At 41.4% G+C, this 19,480-nt stretch overlaps 1 protein-coding gene across 4 annotated transcripts in view; it reads left to right on the plus strand.

Moving 5' to 3' along the window:
* The first annotated feature begins 237 nt into the window (after positions 1-237).
* VWA8 (von Willebrand factor A domain containing 8) overlaps positions 238-19,480 on the plus strand; it is a 294,392-nt gene continuing 275,149 nt past the window's right edge. Inside the window, exons 1-2 of one of the 4 annotated variants that reach the window (XR_012159153.1) lie at positions 238-550; positions 11,755-11,832. Coding sequence is in view for 3 of the 4 variants with exons in the window: in XM_073345760.1 (XP_073201861.1) it covers positions 403-550; positions 11,755-11,832 (226 nt within the window). In the remaining variant the exon portion in view is untranslated. The remainder of the gene's footprint in view (positions 551-11,754; positions 11,833-19,480) is intronic. The other 3 variants (XM_073345760.1, XM_073345752.1, XM_073345743.1) reach the window with 3 other exon arrangements.

Genomic DNA, 19,480 nt, shown 5'->3' on the forward strand with positions numbered 1-19,480 from the left:
TCCCCACGAAAGGGGGGGGGTGAGAGACGATGGCACACAGCACCCCAGCAACGTCTCCCCCCACCCCTGAGCTGGGGAGAGACGGACCCACTCGGGGCAGGTTCACTCAGTCCCTGCCTCTCGGGGCCCGGGCCTGCTCCCATGAAAGCGGATGGCAAAGCGCTGGGCTTGGCCTTCCAACCCTGATATTCTATGATTTGGCTCCCAGGCCCCAGCATCGGGCCCCGGGGCAAACGCCGTCACAACCAGCCGCCGGGGCGCCTCCCTCCCCGGGCTGCCCGAGTCCGGCCGGCACCAGTTTCCGGTGGGACTTTGTGCCTCGGCGTTTCCCTTCCCCCACCCCGGCCTGCCGCTTCCCCGGTCCCCGCCCGCCCGGTGCGCGTCTCCGGCCCGGCCTTCCCCATGCAGTCCCGGCTTCTGGGCTTCAGCGGCGGCCCCGCAGCGCGGAGAGTCCGGCTCCTTTTGCAGCAGGTGGTGCGGGGCCGCCTGGCTGGGGAGAGGCAGCTGCAGCCGGAGGTCAGGGCGCTGCACGGCCCGGGAGCCGCCGCAGGTAACTCCCCTCCCTGCTCCCGGGTTAATGGGGTGTGACTGCGCCCCCAAACTCCAGCCACTTTTACACCCCTGTGAGCCTCCACGGCCCCCCATCAGCTCTCCAGCCACCATCAACCCCCATTGCCCCAGATCCAATCACCATCAGCCCCACCGGCCCCAAACTCCAGCCCCTTCCACACCCCGCCATCAGTCCCCACTGCCCCCAAACTCCATCCCCTATCAGCTCCCACTGATCCCAAATCCCGCCACCATCAGCCCCCACTGGCCCTGAACTCCAGCCCCCTCCACCCCCAAACTCCATTACTCACATCCCACCATCAGCGCCCACTGCCCCCAAATCCAATCACCATCAGCTTTCACTGTCCCCAAACTCCAGTCCCCTCTGTGTCCCCATCCACTCCCACTGACCCTAAATCCTCCCACCATCAGCCCCCAGTGCCCCAAAAAATCCCAGCTCCCAGATTCAGCCATAAACCCAAATTCTAGTCCCCCCCATTCACCATTAGCCCCTCACTACCCCATATCCAACCACCATCAGCCTCTAATGCCTCCTCCACACCTCACCATCAATCCCCATTACCCCCAAATCCCAGCCCCCAAATCTAATCCACATCAGCCCCTACTGCTCCCAAATCCCAGTCTCACCTGTCCAGATCCTGTTCTAATTCCCTCCTTCCCTTATCCTCAAACTCACTGGCTACACGTTTTTAATCTCCTCTAGTCTTAATCTCCTCTCCTTCTCACACACTAGTGGTATCTTCCATCTCATGCCGTCTTCAACACACTGGGTGTGTTGGGGTTTTTTTGGTGGATTTTACTTTAAATTTTTTCTCAGGGTCTTGTATCCCTTTTACTTGTCTGGAAAGTCAAAACAAAAGTAACTGGGGTATAGGAGCAGGACAGTTCCCAGCTCCTCTCTCTCTAAACTCCACTGGATGTATAGGTTTTGTAGTGAAATTGGGGGATGTTGCCTCATTTTAGGGCAACAATTCACCAATTTTTCTATTCTGAGAAGCACCTCATGAGAGAGAGAGAGCCTCCAAAACACTTGCCTTATCTGTCCATTACTTTTGTTTCAAAATGCTTCATTTTGTGGATCATCAGGAAGAGCTCTGCAGCCTATAGTTTGAGAACCACTCCCCTGGGACAGAGTAGTGATACTTGTATCATTACATTGCATAGGGTTGCCACCTTATGAAGGCAGAACCCCACTAAATTCAGGGGTCCAATGGTGCTGATCTATTTGCAGGATTGGACTTGCCTGTAGAATATACTCCTCTTACCTTGAGGCAATTTTACAGGTTTAAAACGTGGTCTTAGGACCTGTATATGTTCCCTTAAGCAGCACTGTTAGAACATATAATTGACCGTTGTCCTGCATATATTGGGATGAGTGGGACCCTGTTCCTTGAACAATCCCAGAGTATCTTATAATGACGTTCAAGAAATGTGACAGCCTCACACAAATTAGTACTGGGTCTTAAAACAATAACATATGCCAACAGTAGGTGACGTTTTTCTGGGTGTGTGACAAAGGCATCACAATTCCTAAATATAGAATGAATAATGACCAATTATGAATTATTGAGCTAGAATCCTTTTGAGGGGTCCTGATGGTCTCTTAAATTTATGTAATTGTTTTAATTCTTACTTACAGCATTATTACTCAGATTTGCTGCCAGATAATGAGACAATCAGTCAAATATTTGAACAGATTTGAGTTAATCAAGGAAGGAGCTAGTTTGAGGAAAGAATATAATGAGCTAGTATAATATTCAGAGGATGTTGGAATAGGAAAAAACTTATAAAAAGTGAGATTGAAAAGATTGGGATTTTTTACCTTAGAAAGGAGATACATTAGAGGGGGGGTGATAAAAGTTATGTAAGTAATAGTATAGCACAGGTAGATCAGGAGCTTTAGTTCTCACATCTCATAACTCAAGAACAAGAAGGCGTTCAATTAAATTAGAAGGTGGAAAATTCAAAACTAATAAAAGGAGGTACTTTTTCACCCCATGCATAATTAGACTGTGAAACTTTTTAACACAATGCATAATTAGATTACAAAACTCTGTGCCAGAGGATGAAATTGAGGCCAAGAATTGAGAGAGATTCAAAAGAAGATGGGGTATGTCTATGGATAACTCTGTTGTTGTTATCAAAATTAATGATGATAATTTTGGAAGGAATAGTAAGCCTTGTGCCTCAGGGTTTGCACGTCCTCTGAAGCCACTGTCAGAGACCAGCTACTGGACTAGATGGATTTTGGATCTCACTCAGTAAGGCAATTCCTATGTTCCTATGAATTGTGAGGTCTTGATATTAGGAATTCTGTTTATTGCCCATTCTCCTCTAGTGGACTCATTCTCCTTAGGTCCTCCCTGCATCCTCTTGCAGGACCCAGGACTCCTATACCTTTGATAACTTTGGGTGTGCAGTCGGGTAACCTGCTCCTCCTCTTTTGCAACAATGGGTACTTTCATTACCTTCTCCATGGGCTTTCAGGGGGCTGCCCCCACTAGCAGGCTTCTTGATATAGTGTTTCCTCTCTTCGCCTATGCAAAATGAGATTTTTGGGAAGGGCTGGAAGCTGCAGCCAGCTAGGTAAGCAACAGTCAGTCTGGTGCCCTGATTGTCTGAAGCTGAGACACATCCCAGATACTGGTGTGGCAGTAGCTCCTCAGTATTGGGACAGAATGGTTGCCTGTCACAGTTTTATAAAATGTGAAGGGGTGGCACCCAGCTCCCCCTAACTTTCTTTGCAATAGGGAGTAGTGGCCTCCTGGCACCCTATAAAGAGCTGTGGAAGAACAGATGCAGGCAGCCAGTGTCAGAGAGTTATGAAGAGGGGGGTGGGGAAGTAATAGAATTATGGGAAGAGAAAAGGGATTACTAAAGCTTCATGGAAATACTTGTGAGAGATTTGCACTTGTGCAGCTCAAATGGGAGATCCTAGTTTGTTCTGATTATTACTTGATTTCTTGAATAAAGGGCAAGAGTTGGTCCATTTGAGAATTTTTATATTCAGGTTGCATGTTCCAAGCCAGTGGAGTATAACCATCTGTTACTTTTCTTCAGTGAAGTGGTGGTGATGAAAAATTTTTAAAAAATGTATTTACTTTGTTGGCTGAGCTTATGAGCAATGAAGTGTGCAACCTTTTAATTGGCTGAGCGAAGTGAGGCCTACACTCCTGATGGCAATTCTCTGCTTGTGTGTCTGGGCATAATTCTTGAACACCACAGGCAATCAATTCCAAAATTGCAGGATATGTTATACACAAAAATGGGAAGAATCCTATTGATTTTTGGTGGAAATCAGAAACGGGTGGGAGGGAGGCAGCTCTTGGCATTTGGTTAGCACACCCTCAGCTTTAACCACATCTGTTTTTGTCTAGAGAGTCTAAAAAAAAAAATGGCTGCCATCAACTTTTTCTTTTAACACCTTCCAGCATAACAACATACCCCATCTCAGCTCTGCCTATCGTTCCAAAAGCGTTTAAAATGTTGACAGCCTGAATGACTTATATTCCAGACAGAGAGAAAAGAAATAATTTTACAAATTCCAAATTAGGGGGGAAATGGAGGGCAGCAAGGACCCCCTTGTGTGTGAAAGGAGGTTGGCAACCCTCTAGATGGAAGCAGGCTAAGATGAGCAGTTACAAGGGAAATGGGGAAGACTGTGAGTTCTTGGCATATGGTGAAAGGGAGAATTTTTGAGGCGGCATACAGAGCCTCTGGCATGAAGATGGGAGTAGGGGAATTGCAGGGAGTGGTTTTATTTAGTCAGCAAGAGACCTCTCCTGCCGACAAAGAGCAGCTACATTGCATACCTTAAAGGACACAGCTGTGCTGCTGTAAGGTGTGCAGTGTAGACATAGCCATGCACAGCTCAACAGGCTATTAACACTTAATAAACATGATTTCTTGGTCATTCTCTTTGAGTAAAATTCAGTATATAGGCTGTGAAATTCAAAATCTGGCAATTGTTTTAACTTCTGATATTTAGTAAATATTTATTTAATTATAGCCACAGTTGTTTGTTGGTTTGTTTTGCAAATATTTTTTGGGTTAATACATAAACCTTGTTGTCCTGAAGTTGAACTTGTTTAGCCGATTCAAGCACTCGACAAGGACTCTTATTAATAGTCACATAGGAATTGCCAGGGTGAATTTTGAAGGGTGTTTCATCTAGTTTTCAATAAAAGGAAGTTCTTTTTAATAAGTCTCTTTGATTTTCAGACATAGTTTATTTTCTTTTATTGTGTCACTGAAAATATTCTAATTATCAATTATGCTTGATGTTTAAGCTTATTTAAGAATAGGTTGACAGCTTGGATATTCCACTTTGAACAAACTGTACTTTGCAAACCTTATTTTAGTATTGAAACACTAAGTTAATTTTCATATTACAGTACTGACAAGCCTGGACAGCTTAGCACTGATAAAGCACACTAGTGGGAAGTGCCAACTGCCTAATTGGTGAACAGGACAATTCTCAACTGTTCAGCCCAGGATATCATTCTCTTTGAGCCAGAGAATTTTTGGCCGTTAAATTCATGTTTTTACTGGAAAAATAAAGCAGCTGGCATATACCCCCTCCATGTCACTAAGATTCAGAGAATGCTGTCTCAACTGCGGGCCTCAGAGAACACAACCAATGTCTTTATTGACATTGTAGACCAGGGATCGGCAGCCTTTGGCATGTGGCCCATCAGGGAAATCCCCTGGCAGGTCGGGATGGTTTGTTTACCTACAGCGTCCGCAGGTCAGCTATTGCAGCTCCCACTGGCCGTGGTTCACTGTTCCAGGCCAGTGGGGGCTGCGGGAAGCGACATGGCCCGAGGGATGTGCTGGCTGCCACTTCCCGCAGCCCCCATTGGCCTGGAACGGCGAATTGCGACCAGTAGAAGCTGCGATCAGCTGAACCAGTGGACGATGCAGGTAAACAAACCGTCCCGGCCCGCCAGTGGATTTCCCTGACGGGCCGCGTGCCAAAGGTTGCCGATCCCTGTTGTAGTGAACTAGTGAAGAAAATCATTAGTTCATAGTAGGGCTATTAGCACAGAAGAAAATCAAGTCTCAGCCAAAAAACATCGGAACTTCTCTGGTTCTAACACAGCTAATGTTGATTAGAAATGACATTATGTATTATGAAAACATTAGATGCTGAAAGTCAGCACTGTGTTTCCTTAGAGGGAAATGTGGCACCACATATTTTGTCCAGAAGAGTATCGGTTCTCGCTTGAAGAAATTTTGCTAACTGAGGCAAAAGACTTTTTTGGAATGTTAGTAGAATTTCAACGTAGGTACCTTTATTTGCTAACAAGTAACCCCCAACTCTGCAATGTCTGCAGACTGTTTAATGCAGTGGATATAGAGCTAACTTCGTCAGTTAACCCAAAAAAAGAAAGCAGTGGAACAAATTTTTGCTTATGATACTGTTTTCCTGGAACACTTAAATAAAAAAACGAAACAAAACACCCCTAGTATTCCAAAGACCACAGTTATCCTTCAGGTGTGTATAGAATAGGTCTGCGAGCACGAATAAATTTATGACTAAAGACTACAATGCACAAGCCAAAATGCAGGCACAGAACTATTTAAATAAGTGTAAAATCTTGCATTCAACTCCAAATACATGCTTACTGTACTTCGTAATAATTTATTCAAAAAGGCTGCGGAAAAGGAAAAACCAAATTCTTAATAACAATACCATTACCCTTTTCAAGCTTAAATTGGATCTCTAAGGATGAGTTGCCATTCTCTTTGCTATATGTCCTTTTGTAAAGGTGTTTTATAAATGATATCAGTTGGAAGCATTTATTTTTCTTTCCTTCACTTTATCATAAAATGAAGATTTAAAAATATATATACAGATGTAATTTAGCTGTTGAACTTTTCTCAAACAGATGTGGTATAATCACACAGAAATTGGTGTTAGCAGTGCATAACACCACAGTTTAAATGTGTTTGTGCTATTAGTTGCAGGGAGAAGATGAATATTTTATATAAAACTGAATTATAGATATTTTGAGATCATTTTTCAGTATGGTAATCATATAATTTCAGACCTAAAGAGGGCAAAAGAGAGAACCCTCAATCACCCAGTAAGAATGCATTTCAAACCTCCCCGTGTCTCATTAGGGTCCTAATCCTGCAAGGACTGACATATGTGCTTGGAATTATTTATATGCATAATGTTACTGACCTCAGTGGGACTGCTCACAGTGAGTAAAGTTAAATACATGCCTACGTCCTTTCAGATAGGAGTCTAAAATTATAGAGGAGATTCTTTGTTTTAAAATGGCCATTTTAAATTTATTGTATTTCTTTTGCTTTTCATGATGTGTTATTTCACCATAAAAAGTAGCTAAAAGAAAAATGTAGGAAAAACTATTTTCTGCTACTTTTTTTTAAATTGAGGTAAAGATATAATCTATTTATCTGTCTTTATATATGACTCATACACAGTAGTGGTGTATGTCTACACTATGGAGACCATACTGGCATAGTTATGTTGCTGTAGCTATGCCAGCATAACCCCACAGTGTAGACGTAGCCTATTCCAGTGTAAGGGTTTTTTCTGTCAGTTTAGGAACTCCACCTCCCTGAATGATGATAGTAAAGTCAATGGAAGCATTATCCTGTTGGCATAGCTGCATGTACACCAGGGTTAGGTTGGGATAGCTGTTGGTCAGGGTTGTGGATTTTCCACACCCCTGAGCAAAGTAGCTATGTGAATCTAAATTTTAAGTGTAGATCAGGCCTTTGTATCTCACAGTTTTTAAAAATAGATCTAACAATAGCTCTTTATTCACCACTTGTAGGAAAAATAATTTGATGGGGTGGAAAAAATTTCAAAGTAATATATGAGTTTTTAAATGAGATGTAAACCTAGGTCTCCAATCCTGCGATTGTGATCCATGTGTGTGGACAGCTGTCTGCATGAAATTATTATGTGGGATTAGGCATGGTCTTGATAGTCTGAATGATAGACCTAATTCTTGACCACTACCTGCCATGTAGACACAGTTAGGTCCACAGAAGAATGCTATTTACTATCACTTAGGGAGGTGCAGTTCCTACAGCAATAGAAAACCCCCTTCTGAAACTGTAGTCTGTGTCTACACTATGGGGCTATGCTATAGCTGCTGTGGCAACCATAGTGTAGACATGGATTTTTTTCACTTCTTGTAGGAATAGGGGTATATTAAATGTGTTATCCAGTCTAAATTGCAGTTCTAGAAAAACAGAGGGTGTTAGTTTCCCTGGGTTGTCACATTTTTATTAGCTAAATTAACTCAAGATAGGCAAATATCTTTATTTAGAAGCTCACTTTCCAACATTTTTGCTGTATTTGAGTGAAAGTTAAAAATTGCACAGCTTCAGGAAAGTGCTGTTGAGCTACTGTGTTAAGGTTCACTTTTAAACTGGCACTTTTTCCCCCAAAGCTATCTGTTCAGCTGTGGTTTTCAGGACTTCATCAGTGCTCATTCTAGGGCCTGGTCTACGCTAGGAATTTACATTGGTATAGGTATGTCTCTCAGGCGTGTGAAAAATGTAGGTGAGAGACGTAGCTATAATGACCTAACCCCTGGTGTAGATAGTGCTAGGTCAACAGCACAATTCTCATCAACCTAGCTACCGCCTCTCGGGGAGGCTGATTACCGATAGCGATGGGAGAATCCCTCCCACTGGCCTAGGTAGTGTCTACACTGAAGTGCTACAGTGACACAACTGTGTCATTGTAGTATTTTAACTCCATTTTGATGGAGGTAGTACAAGAAAAGGGAAAGTTTGGAATGCTCATAATATATGTTTGTAATTTTTAAAAAAACAGTGTGTCAATAGAGGGAACCCAAATAATATACTTGACTATGCTGATGTTAGAAGGACAGGTGAGGTCCCTTTATATATGAACCATAGAGATAAGCATGAATAAGAACCTAGACTAGAGTTGCACACTGTGGTGTTTCTGTAGGCTGAGTTCATCGCACACACCTGGAGCTCCTTGCATTCCTTCATTTCACCACAATTTGTAATTTGTAAAATTATTTATTTTCTTTCTGCCTGGGAGATAAGTCATTCAGGGCATCATCATTTTAAATTCCATTGCCATCATGAGCAGAGCTGAGTTGGGGAGGAGGATGTAACCTGGACAGTGTTAATGGATGTCATCAACTGGTCTTTTTATAGAGCTGGTTAAATCTGATGTGTTTGCTAACCAGATGTCAGGAGCTCTGTATGTGCCCTATTTCCACCTTCCTGTTTTCCCATTTTCACCAAATGGGCACTATATGGGCCTGATTTTAATGGAATTTCAGGCTTTTCTGGTTTTCTGATTTTCATCAAAATCAATAGGCTCTGCTCTTTGATACCTAGAACAGTGCATGAAACTTTGGAATTGACAGGATGTGGTTTTCAGAATATATCATGTTACAGGAAGACAGACAAACAGAGAAATGCCATCAAGTTGAGTGTAAGGCCTTGCTTTGCTTGGCGAATAAAATAGTCTAAAAACTGCTGTAGTTTCTATTGTATGCAGTGTAGTTGTAGCTGTGTCAGTCCCAGGATATTAGAGAAACAAGGTGGGCGAAGTAATATCTTTTATTGGACCAACTTATGTTGGTGAGAAGTTGGTCAAATAAAAGTAGTTTCTATTATGATCCTAAAGCTTATAGTGTCTTATTTTTGTATACAAGAAACATCAAAAATAGAAGGGAAATTGTTTTGGTTTTTATTTTCTTCTTCTTTTTTATTTTTTACTGGCCCACTCCTTGTCTGGTATCACACACCTTGTTCTTTCAGCCCCTGTCTCACTCCTGCTGTATTTGAAAGAATCATGTGTATATGGGAGAGAGACAGTATGTTTACAGCTTGAATGTAAATGATTTAAGCTAGAAGCTAATTAGTCATATACACTTGTTTTGTCGCTCGTTGGGTGGGGGAAGGCAAGAAAACAAACTGACACTAAATTCCTGAGGCAGACAATCAGACAGATCTGTTTTAAGAGGAATTTTAGCTTTCAAGAAGATGACCTGAAGAAGGAGGTTGTGGGGCTTCAGGCAAGCAGTGGACCCCTTGGGACAGTTGCCGAAATTTCAGGTGTCTTCCACCTACTTGGATCCAGCTTGCTTCATTATCACCCTAGTGAGCAAGAGAAGTTAGAGCTGCAGACACATAAGGAGAGTGGGAGGGGATGCTTTGGTTGTAGTTTTCAGCCCTGAAGTGCTGGCTTACTACATTCTTTATAACAAATGGAAAGAGTAAGTTTTAAAGGGATCCTGAGCTTAAAGGAACAGTGACCATCAACTAGCCACAGGGAAAGACTGACCTATTATATTGATGTAAGTGGAGTTACTGTAGGAAACACTGCATACGTTGTTTGTCGATACAGTGCTTCTTGTAGACTGTTAAAGGGTATTAAATAATGAATGTTAGATTTGTTCAAGCATTTCTTAGGAACCAGGATTCAGGAAACAGCAAGAGGAATATGGTATTAAAATAGAGTAGCATGAAAGGAGGCTAAAAAATATCATAATTCAGACACATTACATTACTGTTGATTCAAAAATGAAGAGTGTAAGGAAAAGGAGCTAATTTTTTTTTTTTTTTGAGGGATTGGCCAAGGACTGGAAGTTGAAAATAAAATACAAATCTGTACTGGAAATGTAAAATTGAAAAGTGCAACTTAACGCACAAATACAGCCAATTAAGGGATGCTGGGAAAAGATAAAGGTAGCAAAGCTGGAGAATGAGCTAATGCTAGTTGAGAGAGTCAAGGGAATAATTAGGGTTTTAGAATTTATCAGGGAAAACTTGTAAGACCTGAGAGAAAGTCCATCAGTAAGGACTAGCTTATGGGTTTCCACAGACTGTGGGTAAATGGCAGTACAACTAGGTGTTGCCCAAGGAGAACCTTAGGGTGTCACAAAACGATCCCTAATTCCTCTCTTGCTCCAAGGAGGAAGTAATCTGCGCCAGCTCTGTGCCTGGCCCAAATACTTTCCCCTCTATGCCAGCTCAGCTGTGTTGGCTGGTGAATTTGTGGGGGTATAAGAGGTGTAGTGAAGGCTTCACCCACTTCCCTTCCCACCCAACTATGCAAGAATGGGAGAAGTGGCTCTGTGGAGTCTGCTCTCATTCCTCCATGCTGTGATATTTTTATGTTCCCTAATTCCGTTGCATACTCTGGTCTCTAATAGTGCTTAAAATGAAGAAGGATGTATCTGTATCTAGTGAACTTTTAAAAATGTTTTTTTAAAAAAAAACCCTCCTAGAAGAACTGTTTGAACTAGAGAAAGGTTGGTGGGAAAAATTAACTACTTAAAAAAGGAGGTGAAAGACCCTCTAAAATAACCATAGAGAAGGGATACGTGGAAACTTTGAATATATACAATCAACATCAGACATTTTGCATACATGTTAAAATGATGAGCGAACACATTTATTGTCCCCTGTGGCCTCTTGTGAGCTGCTGCAAACAGGGAGCTGTGGCCAGGATCCTTTTGAAGCACATGGGCTGACCTGGGGGTTCATGAGAGGGTTCTGGGTGCTAGCTCTGACTTATATTTGCCACCCCAATCCCTCAGAAAAATATAACCGTAAACTAAGCTACCAATTCTAAAACTTCACAAGAGCTGAAAGGACTTAGTGTTTTGTGACATCTTAGGAAGATACCAGATTCTGCAGGTTCAACAACCATTGAGTTGATGGGGCACTGATTGAGATGAGTGGGTCAGTTTGCACAGCTCAGAGGTATTGTTTCAGGCTGTCTGCATACTCTGGAAAATCACCACTCCATTAAGTTATGCTCATTTCACATTTTCAAGGTTCTGCAGTCTTGAGGGCTAGAAGATTAATTTTTAAAAGATGAAAGCTCAGATTCTGGAGCACAGCTCTGTGGCGAAGAGTGAATTCCATAGCTGTGGAATACAGAGGGCTCTGGCTATAACAACAGCAAAAGTACTGTCTATGGAAGTGTTCAGTTATTATTTAAACCAAAAATATCCTGGTGCTTGAACCATTGGAAAGTGTTAGATGCTAGTACAGTAATAGTTCTGAAACTCAGCAGAGGCTGTTCCCTGAATGTGCAGTCATACCCTTCTTCACTTTTAGGGCTACAGTATCAGCATTATTGAAAGCACATGTATGTTTTTAAAAAAGCGTACAATATATTCTAATATTTCTTCTTTTTTTTAGGTGATACTGTTACTATTGGAGATGTGTCATTTAAACTCAAAGTGCCGAAGAGCCCTGAACTTGTGCCACTGAACTACAGTAAGAAACCTCTTTCCTTTGGCTAGTGAATGTATAATGTGTCTAGAATATTGGAGCCCAGTCCTACAAACCCTTACTCTCATGCAAACAATATGTCTCAACTTATCCCTCGGTATTTTAAAGAAGAAACTGAGAAGAATATATTTTTTAGAGGGAAGCTGATTAAAATTGTAATGGGCATTCACCCTACCCTGCCATCCCCCTTGAGAGAGAAGCTGTGGGAATGAGAATGGAAATGCTTTTTGTGGTGGGCCTGTTGCTGGCGCTAGGCGAGGCAGACACTGTTGTGGTAGGACTGTGGTTGCATTAAAGTTGTTTGGATTTTTAGATAATATGGTCGGTCTTCATTCCTTCAGATACTCTTGATGTTACAGTACTTTTAGTATAAATTACTTATGTTAATTACTCTTAATACCTTAGATTAGTGTTTCTCAATCTTCTCAGGTTGGCAACCCCTTATTTGAAGTAAAACATTTTCACAACACTTGTACTCATTTACTATAAAAGTCAGAGTACAAAATGTATTGGTAACAATAAACCTATATAATTTAACTGTGTATGTGTATGGAGAGGTTGATAGAGCGTATTTGACCTTGAAGAGTAAGGGTGTGCAGGGAGCGGGGAAGTGAGATTTCTTTGCTTTAGTTTGTAATAATTCTCTCAATGCCTTGTGACTCCTCTGGGGGCTGTGACACACCAGCTGAGAAATACTGCTTTACATCATTTAAAATTCCTAAACATCTGTGCTAAAAAAACAACAAGGAGTCTGGTGAAAAGAAAAGGAGTACTTGTGGCACCTTAGAGACTAACCAATTTATTAGAGCATAAGCTTTCGTGAGCTACAGCTCAGTTCATTGGATGCATACTGTAGAAAGTGCAGAAGATCTTTTTATATACATACAAAGCATGAAAAAATACCTCCTCCCACCCCACTCTCCTGCTGGTAATAGCTTATCTAAAGTGATCACTCTCCTTACAATGTGTATGATAATCAAGTTGGGCCATTTCCAGCACAAATCCAGGTTTTCTCAACCCCCCCCCCAAACATACACACAAACCCACTCTCCTGCTGGTAATAGCTTATCTAAAGTGACCATCCTCCTTACAATGACAGGTTTCAGAGTAACCGCCGTGTTAGTCTGTATTCGCAAAAAGAAAAGGAGTACTTGTGGCACCTTAGAGACTAACCAATTTATTTGAGCATGAGCTTTCGTGAGCTACAGCTCACTTCATCGGATGCATACCATGGAAACTGCAGCAGACTTTATATACACACAGAGAATATGAAACAATACCTCCTCCCACCCCACTGTCCTGCTGGTAATAGCTTATCTAAAGTGATCATCAAGTTGGGCCATTTCCAGCACAAATCCAGGTTTTCTCACCCTCCACCCCCCCACACAAATTCACTCTCCTGCTGGTGATAGCCCATCCAAAGTGACAACTCTCTACACAATGTGCATGATAATCAAGTTGGGCCATTTCCTGCACAAATCCAGGTTCTCTCACCCCCTCACCCCCCTCCCAAAAACCACACACACAAACTCACTATCCTGCTGGTAATAGCTCATCCAAAGTGACCACTCTCCCTACAATGTGCATGATAATCAAGGTGGGCCATTTCCAGCACAAATCCAGGTTTTCTCACCTCCCCACCCCCATACACACACAAACTCACTCTCCTGCTGGTAATAGCTCATCCAAACTGACCACTCTCCAAGTTTAAATCCAAGTTAAACCAGAACATCGGGGGAGGGGGGGAGAGGGTAGGAAAAAACAAGGGGAAATAGGCTACCTTGCATAATGACTTAGCCACTCCCAGTCTCTATTTAAGCCTAAATTAATAGTATCCAATTTGCAAATGAATTCCAATTCAGCAGTTTCTCGCTGAATTCAGCGGTTTCCAGCTTTCACCCTGACCACACCACACGATCCATCGTCTACAGCCAAGCTCTGCTATACAACCGCATTTGCTCCAACCCCTCAGACAGAGACAAACACCTACAAGATCTCTGTCAAGCTTTCTTACAACTACAATACCCACCTGCGGAAGTAAAGAAACAGATTGATAGAGCCAGAAGAGTTCCCAGAAGTTACCTACTACAGGACAGGCCTAACAAAGAAAATAACAGAACACCACTAGCCGACACCTTCAGCCCCCAACTAAAACCCCTCCAACGCATTATTAAGGATCTACAACCTATCCTAAAGGATGACCCAACACTCTCACAAATCTTGGGAGACAGGCCAGTCCTTGCCTACAGACAGCCCCCCAACCTGAAGCAAATAGTCACCAGCAACCACATACCACACAACAGAACCACTAACCCAGGAACCTATCCTTGCAACAAAGCCCGTTGCCAACTGTGCCCACATATCTATTCAGGGGACACCATCACAAGGCCTAATAACATCAGCCACACTATCAGAGGCTCGTTCACCTGCACATCCACCAATGTGATATATGCCATCATGTGCCAGCAATGCCCCTTTGCCATGTACATTGGTCAAACTGGACAGTCTCTACGTAAAAGAATAAATGGACACAAATCAGATGTCAAGAATTATAACATTCATAAACCAGTTGGAGAACACTTCAATCTCTCTGGTCATGTGATTACAGACATGAAAGTTGCTATATTACAACAAAAAAAACTTCAAATCCAGACTCCCGCGAGAAACTGTTGAATTGGAATTCATTTGCAAATTGGATACAATTAACTTAGGCTTGAATAGAGACTGGGAGTGGCTAAGTCATTATGCAAGGTAACCTATTTCCCCTTGTTTTTTCCTATCCCCCCCAGACGTTCTTGTTAAACCCTGGATTTGTGCTGGAAATGGCCCACCTTGATTATCATACACATTGTAAGGAGAGTGATCACTTTAGATAAGCTATTACCAGCAGGAGAGTGGGGTGGGAGGAGGTATTTTTTCATGCTTTGTGTGTATATAAAAAGATCTTCTGCACTTTCCACAGTATGCATCCGATGAAGTGAGCTGTAGCTCATGAAAGCTTATGCTGAAATAAATGGGTTAGTCTCTAAGGTGCCACAAGTACTCCTTTTCTTTTTGCGAATACAGACTAACACAGATGTTACTCTGAAAGGAGTCTGGTGGCACCTTAAAGACTGACAGATTTATTTGAGCATAAGCTTTCATGGGTAAAAAACCCACTTTTTCAGATGCATGGAGTGAAAATCACAGATGCAGGCATACCCCTGACACTTGACACCATTTGTGCTGTACATTTACTTTTTCATTTCACCCAATTTTAACAGTGAATATGCACTAGTCCATTTCACTTCTGTTTAGTCAGTTTCCAGTTCTCTTACACTAATACAAATACTTTAATTTCAATAACAACAAATTACAACATTTTAATTCTGTTAGGTTGGTAAATCTATATGGGTATGTATTTATTTTCTGTGATCTAAATCTGAGGCCTGAATTATTGGATAGTGTCTCTTAGTTTTTTGGCATAGAATCATAGAACTGGAAGGGACCTCGAAAGGTCATCTAGTCCAGTCGCCTGCACTCAAGGCAGGACTAAGTATTATCTCTAGACCATCCCTGACAGGTGTTTGTCCAACCTGCTCTTAAAAATCCCCAATGATGGAGATTCCACAACCCCCCTGGGCAATTTATTCTAGTGCTTAACCACTCTGACAGGAAGTTTTTTCTAATGTCCAACCTAAACCGCCCTTGGTGCAATTTTAGCCCATTGCTTCTCGTCCTATCCTCAGAGGTTAAGAAAAGCAATTTTTCTCTCGCCTCCTTGTAACAATCTTTTATGTACTTGAAAACTGTTATCATGTCTCCTCTCAGTCTTCTCTTCTCCAGACTAAACAAACCCAATTTTTAAAATCTTCCCTCATAGGTCATGTTTTCTAGACCTTTAATCATTTTTGTTGCTCTTCTCTGGACTTTCTCCAATTTGTCCCCATCTTTTCTGAAATGTGGCGCCCAGAACTGGACACAATACTCCAGTTGAGGCCCAATCAATGCAGAGTAGAGCAGAAGAATTACTTCTCGTGTCTTGCTTACAGTACTCCTGCTAATACATCCCAGAACAATATTTGCTTTTTTTGCAACAATGTTACATTGTTGCCTCGTATTTACCTTGTGATCCACTATGACCCCCCAGATCCCTTTCCGCAGTAATCCTTCCTAGGCAGTCATTTCCCATTTTGTATGTGTGCAACTGATTGTTCCTTCCTAAGTGGAGTACTTTGCATTTGTCCTTATTGAATTTCATCCTATTTACTTCAGACCATTTCTCCAATTTGTCCAGATCATTTTGAATTTTAATCCTATCCTCCAAATCACTTGCAACCCCTCCCAGCTTGGTGTTGTCCACAGACTTTGTAAGTGTACTCTCTATGCCATTTTCTAAATCACTGATGAAGATATTGAACAGAACCGGACCCAGAACCGATCCCTGCGGGACCCCATTTGTTATGCCCTTCCAGCATGACCGTGAACCACTGATAATTACTCTCAGGAAATGACTTTCCAACCAGTTATGCACCCATTTTATAGTAGCTCCATCTAGGTTGCATTTCCCTAGTTTGTTTATGAGAAGGTCATGCAAGACAGTATCAAAAGCCTTGCTAAATCAAGATATATCACATTTACCATTTTCCCCCCTCTCCACAAGGCTTGTTATCCTGTCAAAGAAAGCTATCAGGTTGGTTTGACACAATTTGTTCTTGACAAATCCATGCTGACTGTTACTTATCACCTCATTATCTTCTAGATGTTTGCAAATTGATTGCTTAATTATTTGCTCCATTATCTTTCAGGGTACAGAAGTTAAGGTAACTGGTCTATAATTCCCCGGGTTGTCCTTATTTCCCTTCCTATAGATGGGCACTATATTTGCCCTTTTCCAGTGTTCTGGAATGTCTCCCGTCTTCCATGACTTTTCAAAGATAATTGCTAATGGCTCAGATATCTTCTCAGTCATCTCCTTGAGTATTCTAGGATGCATCAGGCCCTGGTGATTTGAAGACATCTAATTTGTCAAAGTAATTTTTGACTTGTTCTTTCCCTATTTTAGCCTGTGATCCTACCTCATTTTCACTGGCATTCACTATGTTAGACGTCAATCGCCACCAACCTTCTTGGTGAAAACCGAAACAAAGAAGTCATTAAGCACCTCTGCCATTTCCACATTTTCTGTTGTCTTCCTCCCTCATTGAGTAATGGGCCAATTCTGTTCTGGGTCTTCCTCTTGCTTTTAATGTATTTGTAAAATGTTTTTTTTGTTACCCTTTATGTCCCTAGCTAGCTTGATCTCATTTTGTGCCTTGGCCTTTCTGATTTTGTCCCTACATACTTGTGTTATTTGTTTATATTCATCCTTTGTAATTTGACCAAGTTTCCACGTTTTGTAGGCCTCTTTTTTGAGTTTTAGATCACTGAAGATCTCCTTGTTAAGCCAGGGTTGTTTCTTACCATACTTCCTGTCTTTCCTACGCAGTGAGATAGTTTACTCTTGTGCCCTTAATAATGTCTCTTTGAAAAACTGCCAGCTGTCTTCAATTGTTTTTCCCCTTAGACTTGCTTCCCATGGGATTTTACCTACCAACTCCCTGAGTTTGCTAAAGTCTGCCTTCTTGAAATCCATTGTCTTTATTGTGCTGTTCTCCTACCTACCATTCCTTAGAGTCATGAACTCTACCATTTCATGATCACTTTCTCCCAAGTTGCCTTCCACTTTCAAATTCTCAGCCAGTTCCTCCTTCTTTGTCAAAATCAAATCTAGAACAGCCTTCCCCCTCGTAGCTTTCTCCACATTCTGAAATAAAAAATGGTCTCCAATACATTCCAAGACTTGTTGGATAATCTGTGCTCTGCTGTGTTATTTTCTCAACAGGTGTCTAGGTAGTTGAAGTCTCCCATCACCACCAAGTCTTGTGCTTTGGATGATTTTGTTAGTTGTTTTAAAAAAAAGCCTCATCCATTTGGACATGTGGTTAAGTTACAAGATTTGCTAAACATGTGAGCAAGACATACCAGCCAGATAACTAAGAAAGAGGATTCTCTGTACTACCTCAGAGCACTAGTCCACCCTGTCTGGTATCCCTGATGCTTCAGAGATAACACCACCCTCAAATACTTTTGGCATATGGTCCGTCGGAAAAAAAATTCCTGCGTGATTCTAGGCAAATCAAATAAAACTAAAATTTCACAGAGGTCACTGAGTTCTTCATTTTCTGGGTGCCCAACTTAAGACACTGGGGGGTTTGATTTGCAGAAGTGCTGAGCACGCAGTTGCAGCTGAGGTTAATGGGAGCTGTGCACTGAACATATGAAGTGTTATAAAATATAAGTACTCTGAATAATCGGGCCTTAAGCTTTTGAAGTTAAGCACCCAAAATTAGCTGACACTTTTGAAAATGTGTGTCTTAATTTCTCTGCATTAATTCTCCATGTGTAAAATAAGGACAATAATATCACCTTACCTCAGACAGGGTTTGAAGATAAATTAATTTATGTTTGTAAAGAACTAAAGCCTGAAAATGAAAACACCATAGAAAAGTCCCTAGACAAGAATAATGCTGTATACAGGATGTAAGGGTTGCATGGTATGAGTAAATAGTGCATGGGGGACACACTGAAGGGTGAGGACAAAAATAAATATTGAATGGCTACTTATTCAGTGAGTAGCATCCATCCTGATTGCACATGGATAAAATAGTACATCACCGTGTAATTAATGACTGCTTTATATGCATATGCACTGGCAATCCTCATTTTGGTATTTCCTAATTTGTATGTGGTTGACTTTGCAACCTTAACATTCTTTTAATGTAATTTTCTTGGACGCAGTATATACTGTAAAATCAGATTACCCGAAAAAGACTTTCCACATATTGGATTTTAAATTATTATAATGTAATATTCGTAAATACAACCTTAAGTCTGTCCAGTGGATGAGCATCTTGTGGGTGAATAGCATACAGAGAACATGAGTTGAACTTTCTGTAGAAGTATTTTACTAATAAATTAAAGTATTCTTATATGGTCCCCTCTATTTACTTCACAATATAGTATAATTAAAGCAGTAATTCCTACTGATGTTGACTGTAAAACAGAGCCATCTTGTAGCATTGATCTTTAAACAGAATTCCCTATTGAAGCTAATTAGCAATTCTGCTTAAAAAGTCAGTGACATTACTAGGCCCATAAATGATTAACACGTTTGTGTTAATAGCAGGATTTACAGCAATAACTGCACTTAAGATAAGATAAGCTGTGTTTCTCAGGTAGTCATACATTTCTGAAACTTTCAGCTTGCAGGCTGAAATTGTCAAGGCTTTTTCCTGCTCAGGGTTGGTTGGTTTGTTTGTTTGAGAAAAAATTGTTCAGCCACTAGTGTTTAGGAGGAGAGTGAGGCAAAGTTATATTTCCTCCTTTAAATAGGCTCCCCAGAATCACAAGGAAGTTGCAAAAAAATGTTGACCAGTTTTAGAAAGAAATGATTGGATTAGAAATATAAGAAAGCAGATATTGAGGTGTCAGAAGAAGAGGTGGTAGAACAAACTGATAATTTAAAAAAACATGAAATCCATAACAATGATTTACATCTAAGAGTTCTGACGGAGCTTAAGTATGAAATGGCTAAAGTGCCTACAAAACTATC

Source organism: Lepidochelys kempii, chromosome 1 (genome assembly GCF_965140265.1).
Source record: "Lepidochelys kempii isolate rLepKem1 chromosome 1, rLepKem1.hap2, whole genome shotgun sequence".
Lineage (NCBI taxonomy): Eukaryota > Metazoa > Chordata > Testudines > Cheloniidae > Lepidochelys > Lepidochelys kempii.